This window comes from Diorhabda sublineata, chromosome 3 (assembly GCF_026230105.1).
Source record: "Diorhabda sublineata isolate icDioSubl1.1 chromosome 3, icDioSubl1.1, whole genome shotgun sequence".
NCBI classification, from domain to species: Eukaryota; Metazoa; Arthropoda; class Insecta; order Coleoptera; family Chrysomelidae; genus Diorhabda; species Diorhabda sublineata.
The window spans coordinates 18131415-18144925 of NC_079476.1; the positions used below are offsets into that span (position 1 = coordinate 18131415).

The following is a 13511-nucleotide window of genomic DNA, read 5'->3' on the forward strand; positions in this document are numbered from 1 at the left end:
GGAATCAAGTGAAAAATAATGAACAGACATCTTTAACGCCCCCGAAAGAAAATATTTATTGGGATCTGGTGAGCGGTAAGGCCAATCTAGAGGACAATAATTCCCTAGTTTAATGCCTTCATTTGAATATTGACGGTTTAAAGGGTCTTTCACATTGACATTAAAATGAGCTGGTGCTCCATTATGCATAAACCAATTGTAATAACAAATAATCAAATAAATCCAAAAAAGCAGTTGAATAGACTCTGAATATGTTTGGCGCTACTCAGGCAGATAGATAGTTTGAAATTGGTGTTTTCCATTTGCTTATAATGCGAGAAGTTTGACTATTAAAAAAAATTGAGCAGCGAGTTCGCCTAAAATTTTGTCACTGCTACAAAATCCTATTTTGGAGAAACTAATTTATTGCGAATACGGATATTTGAGTTGTACAAAGCTTTCAATAAAAGCCGTGAAGTTTCAGAAAATTTGTCTCAAGCAATCGCCCAACCTCAAAGAAATGGTGCTTAAAAAGGATTCAGGAGGTTTCCATCTAAAATTTGTGAAAATTCTATAAATTAAGAGTTTTTATTGATATTCTATCAGTTTCCCTAAGTCCGCTAGTTTTTTTTGTGGATGTTTGAGTGAAAAATACTGTTACGTATCTTCAGAGCTTGGTGCTTTGCCTGGTAAGTCAGATTCAGGACATATCCAATGCCCTCTCATTCCTCAGAGGGAGGATATAACTATACAGCTTTTCCGTATGTTGCTCATTCAATCTCGATTTTACTCCTTCCTTCTTTCCTCAAGACATCAGCGGCGAACGTGCTCGTCGCTGTCCAGGCAGCTATCCATTGATAACATAACCTTTAACATATTTTCGTGACTCCTATTTCAGCTTCCCAGGTGAAATAAAGTGAAGTAAAAACACGTGCTCTGCATTTTCGTTTCTTCCTACACATGCTGGCACTCCGAGGAATCCTCATGTTTGAGCCTGTGAACGTATTCGTATCCAAAGAGCGTCTGGGTCAGGTAGCAATTCACGTCTTCTTAGTGGGCGGCTAATCCAAGTGCACACACGCGGAATAAGTCCACCATCCATTAGTCGAGGCATTCACTGGTGTCATTAGATAAATTTCAATGATAAATGATCATAAATTCATACTATAAAAAGAATAAAAACTATAAATGAAAGTCCTGAGTAGTAATACGAAATAAACGATAAGATTACCAAAATTATCAAGCGCAAATATCAATTTACGGTTAACGGTTACCTGTTTGTCTTTCAACATCAAGATGATGACACTCAAATTGAGAAAAAATCCAAAGAATCCGATGAAAAACAATGTCACAGCCGCTGCAGTGTAACCGGCACTGGTCATCAACATTTCATCGTACCCCCCATAATTTAACCTTCTTCTTGTTACGTTAGTCGCATTTTCTACCACCTCAATTATTTCTGTCATCCGATTACAACGGAAGGAACAATCTCCACCTTTTTGCCAGCAATTTCTACATGTATAAGATCTGAAAAAAGTGACAATTCATTTAGAATGTTTCATAAATAATAAGAATTCAATAATAAGTCAGTCAGCATTTCGAATATCTGTCGAATCAGTATACATCAAGAAAATTTATAGCAAAAAATTATGATAAGAAACTAACCTAGAGTTACTAACAACTTTTAGAAAATATCTTCAAAATGTAGAAAGACAGGTGAATTTAACAAAATGTGGAGATCACAGTATTCTATTGAACATTATCTACGAGTGATTATAGTTCTTCCAATATCAATTATAGATTATTTTCAGACTTTCTTAGGCTGAGCACCTGATTTCTCTTTCTCAATTCTGCTGCCCTATCTTTTCCGGTGCGTTTATTTTTTTCCATGACTCTGAATATTTGCATCCCAAATATTCTGCAGACTCGTAAGCTAATGTTAAAAGTTTCAACAAGGATAACTTACAACGCATCTTGCTGCAAGTCAACAAATATTCTGTGAAAAGTTTCTCGTGCTGGGCAGTAAATATCTGAGCAAGAGTACAGTTTAACCCATACAAACTAGAAGACGACGTTTGATTTTCCTTAGAAGCTTCTCTAAATTTTCCAACATTTGCAGTTGCAGATGTGATATCATATTTTTAGCTGCTTTTCTAATGGATAATACCTTTAAAGTAATTTCAGATACAGCGGTCTTGATTCTCTTCATCTAAACCACGTCTCACAGTCTTGGGCTTGTATATGTGCACCATTTTTTGATGTCAAAAGAAAATAACTATGTTAGTTTAATTCAAAATATTTTACAGTTTTTATCAATGTGTTCCGGATTTTGCTATATCTAAGTGTCCCAATAGATTTCTTTCAAATTGTGAATTATACAAAAGAAACCAACTAAATTATTTTGATTAAAATACTAAATCAATAATATTAGACGCCCCAACTTACCTTTGGTATATTTAGATAGGTATAGGATACATTCAAAGATTTCTATAAGCGTTTAAGAGATGTTAAGACTTGAATACATTCAATCGATTATTCGATAATGCTTGTGTATCTATATGCCCCTTGCATCATTCTGACCCCCCTCCCCATATACACCTGGTACCTACTTTTTGTGACTAATGGTTGGAACAGTCTTGAATATACTGTTACGAACTAGTCTACGGCCTGGAGCCGGTCCTGCCTGGATGTAGTCGAATTCTAAAGTTCAGAGGAGCGTGGCGTCTCGTTTTTTTATATAACTTTTTATTATAGCAGGCGGTTTATTTGCATTGTTTCTTTTAAACTGATATCTAGGAAGGTCTATCTACTTATTAGGCTTTTTACTTTAATTTCTAGAACTTTCGAGAATTTCTTTTGGGATATATAAGGGGCTTGGTTGAGTTTATGACAAATTTTTTCAATTTATTATTTCTTAGACCTTTTTATATGTTTATGTTTCTAAATCTTGATTTTAGGTCTCCTCTGTTTCAAAATTAGTTTTAATAATTTTTGAAAGATAAATAAAATTTACGTTACAACTTTTCTTTAAGTTCATAATGAATATTCATAGTAATCAGACCGAAATAAAAAGTTATCGGAGAATTTGAATAAATTATTCAAGTGATAAGTGAATTATTATAAGTTGATTAAGTTTAGTGTATAGTGTTTAAATAGACTAAGAACGTGATTCACTGCACGAATAGAAAAAGTGTGAATAAAGTAGAAAAACATTACAATACACACTTTGCGTATATAAATTTCGTCATTTTGTTTCGATTTCTGCATCGTAAATCATTTCTTATACGGCTTCTTGCCCTGACGTAAGATGACAGAAAATCACATCAAAACGCAACTTACACTGTGGATATACCTCGTAACTTTCTCAATAGTTTCCATTAATACTTTGGAAAAGAGGTGTTGCTTGCTATTGGGTTTTATGAAGTTCATCTTGTGACTTCACCACCAATCGTATTTTTCTTAGTTAGAGTACTGTAAAATTCATGATAAAGTCACAGAGAATTAAATATGTATTATGAATCTTTCTTTACCCAAAGAAAGGAGTGACTTTCCATTTATCAAACAAACCGCGGCAAACGAATATTTTTATGTTATCGTTCTCCTCGTTCCATTTAATAATTTTCTCAAAGCAAATTACATCAAGCATTCTTCATGTTTATTTAAACGTAATACAGAAACACTTCGCTTTTGTAGAAGTACGCAGATTGTTCAGTTTTTCATTTCAATTAGAAGATAGTGGAATAAAATTAGATATAAGAAAATGATTGAAATTTTGAAACATTTCAAATGTACGTCTCTGATAATATGAAAGAATTTTTCACTCTACAGTATGTCATTTTTTATGAATAGACTTTCTCCGGGGATACAATGAGTGCTTTTTTCCGCCTATTGTTTGAACAAATAAACAATTATTTGTTTGTATATTTGTATAAAAGACGTTGAAGGAAAAGGAGTTATGCACATTCCTTACGATTTTGCCGCAACTTCTGGCAACATTGTATTAAAATGTTACTAGAATATGTTTTAGAAGCTGATACATCCAATGAATTGGTTTTTATGACTCTCATAGAGGGCACTAGTTACACGGTTCGTACCAAGTAGTATTGAACATAACTTTTCAAATATTAGATCTATTGAGTCTGACTCTCATAGAGTCGACTTCATTGGATGTATCAGCTTCCAAAACATATTCGTATGCAATTTTTTCTTTATCAACCTTTATCTTGAATACGGATGGCGTTACGGAAATTTTTTACTGAGCAAATCCCAAATATTTTTCAGTTTTCTATCTATCCTAGAGACGGGATCACCTTTTTTGGAATACCCTGTATGAGTTAGCGTTTTTTAGTGAAAGAACATGATCCAGTGTTTCGGGAACCTTCTAAAACTGGTTTTTACACACAACCTGATACATTTTTTATTGTGATATTCATAAAACTGACGGCGATCCTTTACTACCGCTGAACGAAGGGCAATGTACATATTTTTCAGTAATTATAAATCTGTTCACATCGTTCTTTGTTTCCTTGAATTTCACAACTAATAACGTTCCCGGATTTTCAATATCTGGTTGATTTTACAAATTCGACAAGCTCCTGCAATCCCAAATACAACAACAACCTTGATCAATAATATACGTATATTTGACAATGGCCGCAAAATTCACACACGATTTATTTCAATCTGGATTTATGAATTGTATTTCCGACTTATTTCATATTCAGCTCTCCTCTTCAAACTTCTTTTCCTAATTCAGTTGCCTCTGTACGGACTCTTCGCTTTGGATTCAATATCTATGTCTCACAGCTATTCAGCAGCAAATCAATATTTTTGGATTAACGTTAAGAGATTAGTTTCAAATAAGTAGAAAATACTAAACTGACATAAAAGTGATAACAAAACTTCAATACAAATAATCGACAAATATGTAAATGCCTCAATTTTCAAAATATCTATTTAAAATTATCAAATTCTTTGATTTGATTTTCTGCAAGGTATTAAAGAAATATTGAAGAGACTTACCGATTACTTTGCATAAACATTCATGTTCATTAAACAACTCACGAATGTTGCATACAATTACGATTGTCAAATGAAAATAAACCTATTAACTACTTAAGATAGCTGATGAACCTTGAATAGTAAGTTATCCTGATATGTGAGGTATTTACTTAAAGGATCTGCGTCACCAGTACACTGCAAACATATTTCGAAGGGAAATTTTGAATTTAAACGTCAAAAAAATATCTACAATGAAATGTGTTTTTTAAATTTAACGTTGCTTGGATAAATGGGATAATACTAAAAAAACGAGCAAAACATTTATCAGCTCATGAAAGAAAGACGGGAAAATTCTTACACAATTTGCTTTGATCTGTAATAGGTCCAACCGTTATATACCTAAGAACACCATTCAAGAAGCTCTTTATTCAAGACAACCAGATTTTATGTGTTACTCAAGTGTAAACCAAACATCCAGTATGCAAAAAATATATATCGCATCAAATTGGTAGGAACAAATACACTCTTTGCACGGCACCTCCTATAATTCTCTTATTTTTATCTTGATACATTTCTTATCATTTTTTTGTACGAAATTTGTAGTGATAATAGTATTTGAGTGCCCTTATTGCTTTCATTGATGACGTAAGAATCATACTGTTGCCATATCTCCATATTGTAGTTGTTAAATTTCATTTTTTGTTTATTAAACTATGTCAATAAAGTTTTTTCTCCCATATTAAGATGGCAGGATCCAAATTCGCATTGATTTGAATATTCCTGTGACATATACAAATTTCATTCTCACCGAGTTCATTCAACATAATTAAAAAAATCATCCCTTCGTATTATTGTGGAGGGAAGCTGAACAAATGACGTTATAACGTTATAGAATAATTTTTCATAATCACAAAACAAGATGGAATGATTCGTGTTTGTTTTTTTTTCAACAAAAATTTGTGCAAATATCAACAAAATTGTTTTTTTTTTGTAACATAAGCGAGGACAGTCCCTTCTCAATTATCATATCTAGTAACATTTCAAATTCCAGCTTAAACATTTTTGCAATGTTTTTTTCATTCAAAAAAAAAGGGAAAATAACGCTTTATAATAGAAAAATATTAAATATTTACATTTATATGGCATATATGTTAAATGAAAATCGATTTCATTAACTTTTTGGCTTTAAGGAAACGAGTGAAGTTTGCTTGTACACTATTCTGTATCTGTAAATTATTTTTTCGGTCTTTATGATTGTAGTTTAGACCCAGTTAGTCTGTGAGACTATATTTTTATCAATTCTTATACGAATTGTTCTTGTTCTCGCAATTTTAGACTTGTGAATTTCAAACCAAAGAACTATGGGCCCAAACTTGTGCAATATTCATCTTCACATTCTTGACAAAACATCGACAACTATTGCCTTCGGATAAACCGATGTACCGTGTACTATAACGTGAAAAAATATGCAACCACTAGGAGCTTCGGCGATAGAAAATGTTCAAGGAGGCCTCGGAAAACCATAACCCCTAAAAGATAGATAGCAACAAAGCGTCAGAAAGAGAACAAAAAAGGAATGGTTTGATGAAGATTGCAGATAAGTATTGAGTAAAAGTAACTGGGCAAGATAATTGATGAAAGAAAAGAAAAAAGATTATACACATCAAAGGAAAAACGCAAAAAAAATTGCAGGAGTAGAAAACAATTTAGGAAAACAATCGGAACTTATAGAAGAACATTATATAGAGATGCAAAAAGAAGCAGGGGACCAGTCGTAGTTGGGCAGAGATAATATGATGAACTACTTAATGAAGGAATAGAAAAAACGGAGATTGAGATGAAGGAGGTAATAAATAATATGAAAAATAATGAAAGTCCAGGAATTGATGGAATACTGATAGAAGTGATAAAGTGCGGGGTAGAGGCTCTCCAGAACCGGATATTAAAGAAAATCTGGAAACTAGAAGAGATACCAAGAGATAAAGATGTTTGTGGTTATTACAGGAGCATCACCTTATTGGATGCTGTGTGTAAAGTGCGAGAATAATGAGAAACAAATACTGGACGAAAAAATAGAGGAGTATCAAGGCGGGTTGAAAAAAACAAGATCGACTAGCGATCAAATTTTTATGTTACAGTTACAATACAGAATCAAAGCTATGAGCAGGGACTGAATTTGAAGCTATTATTTATAGACTTTAAACAGGAATATGATTCAATATTGAGAGAACACCTGTACCAAGATCTAGCAAAACTTGGAATACCTAAGAAATCAATACGATTGGTGAAAATGGCACTGAACAAAACTGAAACCATAGAAGAAAGCTTAACCCAAAAAAGGCTTAAAACAGGGCGACTCGGTAACAGTGTTGTTTAATTCTGTATTCAAGATGATCCTCAGGGATAGTGGATTATGGATAAGGAATTATTCATAATTGCAAAAGACAAGTCCTGGCCTATACAGATGACGTAGTGCTCACAACCAGAACAAAACTGGCACTACAAAAAATGTTTCTACTATTTGAAAAGACAGCGAAAAGTTATGGCCTTCGTGTCAAGTATATAGAAATAGGTAATGACTTTTTAAGTGACAGTCAACTAAAAATCACAACAGAGCATAACAAAAAGCTCCCGTTCAATAAAGTATAAGAGTTTGAATACCTGGGAGTGACAATTACAAGTAAAGTTGATAAAACTAAAGAATGCGACAAAAGATTGTCGAAAGGCACCTATTAAGTTCCAAAGATATCTCAAGAGTAGCGAAGCTAAGCATTTACAGGACAGTTATACAATCTACGGTGTTAAATGGTAGTGAATGCTGAATCATGAATAAGAAAGAAGAAAACAGGCTAAATGCAAGGGAGAGAGGAGTGGTAAGAAAAATTGGGATGCAAGTGGAACAAGATTGGAAGAAAGGTTATAAGGTCAAGTAAAGTTCGACTATATAGTAAGGGCAAAAAGACTGCGTTGGATGGAGCATACAGTCAGAATGGAATAAAAATTGTGGGTGATAATAGCTTTAACAAGAGAAGAAGGCGCAAATAGTAGTAGAGAGCGTCAATATAGAAAAAGACTAGTTGCATGTGAAGAAGACTTACAAAAAATTAGGGATAGTGATGTGGCGCAATACAGCCTTGAACAAAAGATTGGTAAGAGCAGTGCTCAGGTCTATGAATCTAGGGATCTTCCATTTAAGTACTTCTACAATGAAAATATAGACTGTTTTCATTATTACTATATTCTTATCTAGATATATTCTCAAAAGTATAAATATTAAAATAGATCTTTTGTATACTTGTAATCAATAGGGTGGGAAAAACTTTTAACCGGTAGTGTACGTTATATGCTATAAATAATATCATTCAAACTTTCCATAATCCTATCTCCAAACATTAAAGTCAGAACCAGCGTTCTTTGTTCGCATCCGATTTAGTATATTATTGTTTTATAGAAGAGCATCCAAATACTGACAATGGCATTCGAAAACAGATGTAACTGAGTGAAATATTAGGACTTTTTAGTTATGAGGCAAACATACTTTTAAAAAAAGTAGGAACATTATTTCTGACATTATTAGAAAAGATTATCTATCGATAAATCATAATAAATCTTCTATTTGAAAAATCTGTTCAATATCTATTGGATACTTGGGAATTTGACTACTTGTACTATATACAGCAGATAACAATATACATTTATATAGTTTCTGTAATAAGACTTATTATGAATTCAAAAGATTTGTGCTGTCTTCTCGAATAATTAACTCTGACGACAATACTCAAGTTGTGATATATTGAATAACTCCTTTCATAAAAAAGAACTTGACCATCTTATTCAAGAACTTGATGAAATATTGGCACCCAGATTTGAAGCAGAGAATCTACTATAATATACGAAAAAGAAAACAAATGATATCATTTATTTAATCTCATAATCTGAGCTTTTTGGATGTCATAAGACATGAGAAGATACATACACATCAAAAGTTTATGATAAATTATTCTGAATATTTAATGTCTACGTAGTGGTCACTGTAATTGTTAGGAGACTTGACGTTTTCAAATTATTAGAGTTTATTTCTACAAATAAGAGAGTAATAAAATGTTGAGGATTCGTATCACAAGGAGGTATCACATGGTGTCATACTGGTTCTATAGTTTTAAGGATTCAAACGTTTTAAACAGCCTGACGTTTTAGTTTAAAAGATATTTTGTCGATGGATATACCACCATGGATTAAAAATCCATTTAATGAAACGGAAATGGAAGAAGCGTTATTCCAGCTTAGCACTAGGAGCTTTTCTTGGAGGCAGGTAGAAAAAAAGCTTTAGTGTTATTACAAACTTATTAACAATAAAGTAGAGCAGATTGAATATCACAGAACGTGGATATTTACGGTTATTCCTCACAAAACTCAAGCCAAATTTTGATAATTTTCTGTCAATCCATTAAGTATATCCCTCTCATTAAAATTATACATATTGATGGAATTACCATTGTAGAAGTTACATTCCGTTTCAAGTGTTTAATTTTGATTACATTACGACTGTTAGAAAAATTAAAATTATCTTTAATTTCTTATTTATTGGAATTTTTGATATGTTTGTTTCTAAGTATTCTTGATTTTAGGTCTCTTCTGGTTCAAAATTAGTTTATTTAATTTTGAAACCAAGAAAATCAAGAATATTTAGAAACAATAACTATAATTATTAGTATAGTAGTGTAGGTAAGAGAATATACTATATTTCTTTTTCCACTTCGAATGGGAAGTTTTCTAAAAAACATTTGTGAGAACTTGTTGGTTCTTGTGCTGTGAGTCTTTGTAGATTTAAAATAAGTAAAGTTGGATGCAGTCACTTTTCCAATTGGTCAAATTTGCATTTTGCACAATCAATTGAAATTTGATTATAAATTTCTTTAGTTGATTCTATTATCAAATAAGTATCCCTATGAAGCAATATCAATTTTAACAACTTTTCTTTTAGAAAACTGTTAATTCGTCGTTGAAACGCAAGTTTTCATAGATAAATTTAATCCTCACATTTTTTGAGATTTAGAAATTGGTAATAATGTAGCTGTAGTAAGCAACAGATCCAGTTAAATTTTGAAAGTGGTTTATGAAACAAAAAAGTTTGGTCATCAATGCTATCAACAAGTAATTATATTAAAATTCCTTTTTGCTTTCTTCATTTTGTTAATTTCTTCTAAGTATGAATATTAATTATGAACTCTCTATATTATTAATTATTAGTTGTATCAAGTTTCCTAAGACTTTCAAATGTTCAAAGAAATAGAAAGCTAATTTGATATTTCCCAAAGAAACTCACCAAATTTTCTTGCTATTATCTCGGTTTCACATTTCCCCTCACGTTCACGATTCAAACTTCGAACTCAAAATTAATCTACGTGTTTATCACATGCAAATTTTTGTTAAACAGAATTTTGGTAACTCTCAGTAGACTGAGATGCCAAAACTGAAGAGGTATCCAAGCAGTCGCTTTTATATATAAAATTTCGGTTTCACTTGGAAACCACGCATGACGATGGATTTCCAGCCACTTGTTGGAATGTATAGAGCTTTTCCACTCGAGAAAGTTTTGGAGTATCACACGTCTTGTTTTGAAATAAAGTAGTAATACTATAACTGGAATTAATAGTTTTGTTTTTAATCTCTTATAATAGTTTTAAATATCGCCTCTAAGCGATTTTTATGTTGATACTCATGCCACACTATAAAAGAAATAAAAAAATATATGTCTAGATAGAGTTCACTGCAAGTAGAGATTTTTTATTAATATTATTATATATAGGGTGTTCTAAAAAAGGTGATCCCTTCTCTAGGATAGAAAGTGAACTGAAAAATATTTGGGATGTGCTCAGTATAAAATTTTCGTAACGCGTTAATACTTTTTTTACGATTTTGTCTCAACTACTAGCAACATTGTATTTGAAATTTATACGAATATACTTTGGAAGCTGATGCATCCAATGAATTTGTTTTTATGTCTTACTCTCATAGACTAGTTACACGGTTCGCACCAAGTAATATTGAACATAATTTTTTCGTTATTATATTTATTAAGCAAAATTTCATTTAAATTTACACCAAAAAGATGATAAAATCGATATTAAGTAAGCATTATGTGAGATGTAATGAGATCCCATCGATAAAACGGTTACATATAAAAAACTGGGACCCACGGCTTTTGTTTCTTATAACGTTTCACAAAAATCCAGTGTAATCAGTATTGGTCAGTCAGTCAAATTCATTGGATGTATCAGCTTCTTTCTTCAGCGCCCATTATCTTGAATACGGATGGGGTTACGAAAATTGTTTACTGAGAAAACACCAAAATGAGCTTATATGCTAATATAAGTTATTTATGACTATAATCTCTAATAAAAAAATGCCAAAGTCAAGATGTATATTGAAAATATTGTTTTAACACGCTACCAAAAAGTTACAGAGTTATCAGAAACATGTTGTCTTAATCATTTTTGTATGAAACAGTCTTGTAGATTACAAATGTTTTCACTTCGATTCGCAAACTACTTTGTCATATAAAGCATAAAGCATAGAGCATAATGTAAAGGGTGGTTTCTAAATCTTAAAAATCCTACGTACATTGTATGTTTAATCCAGTATTGGCTACACTGAGTAAATAACATTGATAATCAGTGGCTAGGATGAGGTTTTCAAATCACTTTTCAGTGTTAGCCAATTGTGTGTTCTTTTTTTGTTTAAAATTTCAATTAGTTTGAACATGACGAGAGGAATATTTATAAAGGAAAAAAAAATAAATATAGTTTTAATATTTCGTTTATACCCAACATATTTTTCAATCCTGTTTTTTCTTCGTTCCTATGTAGCTGTTACTTAGCAGAACAAATAAATAAAAGTAATTTCCTACCATGATTTTTACAGACAATGAAATTACTCCCAACTGAAATATGTGAAAACAGAATCGATAATTTATATTGAACATCACAGCAATAATTCCTCGCAAAACTACAGTTTTTTTATCCATTTCTTGCAGCTTTTGTTAAAATCCAACTGAAATCAATGCGAACTATTTTGTAAGAATCATGAAAACTCAATTAAAACAGATGATATGATAGCGGAGTATGAAGCTCACTATTGAATTTGAAGCTAACATTAGATTTCCAAAGTTTGTTGTAGCTACCTTCCCAAATGTACTATTCAAGAAAAATTTGCGTTCATAATTCAACTATTCATGAATGAACTCCACCAAACAATGAATACTGTTTTGTTTGGTATGAGTTTCATTGTGAAATTGAGACTGCCATTGTGCAGAGGATTTTACAAGTTCCAAAACAGGTAGATCAGATTCTTTATTTTCAGATACTTGCAGCGGTCAGAACCGCAATCAATACATAGCGGCATTGTTCATGTACATAGTACAAATAACACACTTCCGAGTGGCTGAAAATCAATTTATGGAGAAAAGTCACTTCTGTATAGAATGTGATTATATGCACATATCAATTGAGAGCGCAAAAACATGTATCTGTTTTCTTGTTAAATGATTAGTTAAACATTTTTATATCGGCCCGTTCTAATAGAGGAAAAAACAAAACTAGCTATAATATCAAGGAATGGATTTATTCAGATATCATTGATCTTGACAGTGAAGGCGATTGCGACGCTGGCTTGCAAATAAAGTTATGAAGTGGAAGAGTCAAGGGTTATTTTTTCCAAATACAGTCAAAAATATCCGTTTGGTCGTGGTCGCCCACCAGTTCTAGCAACTGATTTGTCAAAATTACATAACAGCCTTCTACCTTATTAGACTATGGTCTACGGGTGTTATTCCCGAAGAATTTTATGTATGGTGCAAGTCACTTCCAGTGGAGAGAGAGAAAGAGAAGTACCGCGCTCCAAAACCAGCTACTGACTCGGACGATTAGGATGAATGTTGAATGTGACTTTATAATTAATCCATACCAAGATGGTCCCAGAAGTACGTGGTCCAACAAAGAAAACACAAAAATTTTGGAAAAAAATATATTTACTTGTCAACGTAATTTCTGTTGCCCTTTTCATAATAACAATCGTCAAGCTACTCAAAATAGATATTAACAGTCGACGTCATTGTTGGAAAATTTTTTATCAAGTCTGGGAATAGAAAGTAATCCGAGGGGGCTAAATCTGGCAAATGAGATAGCAATTCAAAGTTTAATTCATTAATTTTGGTCATTGCAATAAAAAGTGTGAGCTGGTGCATTGTCTTGATCAAACAACACTTGTTGCAATAAGTTTGGATAATACTCGACGTTGATAGTTTTTTCTTTTCCAAGATAGTTATTGAAAATTATACCATACACAAACTTATAACTAACCTAATAACTGTTTTATTCCATATAATATCCTAAACAAAAGGAACTGAATTAAATAGCTTCATTATTGTTCATTTTAAGTTAAGTCTCTCTTTGTCTTACGTATTTCATTCATAATTCCATCATCTTTGTTACATTATAGTATTAAGGATAGGAAATTAATCATCACAAGAA

The 13511-nt window shown here is 32.0% G+C and overlaps 1 protein-coding gene across 1 annotated transcript in view; it reads right to left on the reverse strand.

Moving 5' to 3' along the window:
- The window catches only part of LOC130441826 (pinopsin-like), a 32116-nt gene extending 27038 nt beyond the window's left edge, over positions 1–5078 (reverse strand). Inside the window, exons 1-2 of the mRNA XM_056775628.1 lie at positions 5002–5078; positions 1254–1506 (exon numbers count right to left, since the gene is read on the reverse strand). Coding sequence (XP_056631606.1) covers positions 1254–1506; positions 5002–5021 — 273 coding nt within the window. The 5' untranslated portion in view covers positions 5022–5078. The remainder of the gene's footprint in view (positions 1–1253; positions 1507–5001) is intronic.
- Positions 5079–13511: the final 8433 nt, after the last annotated feature.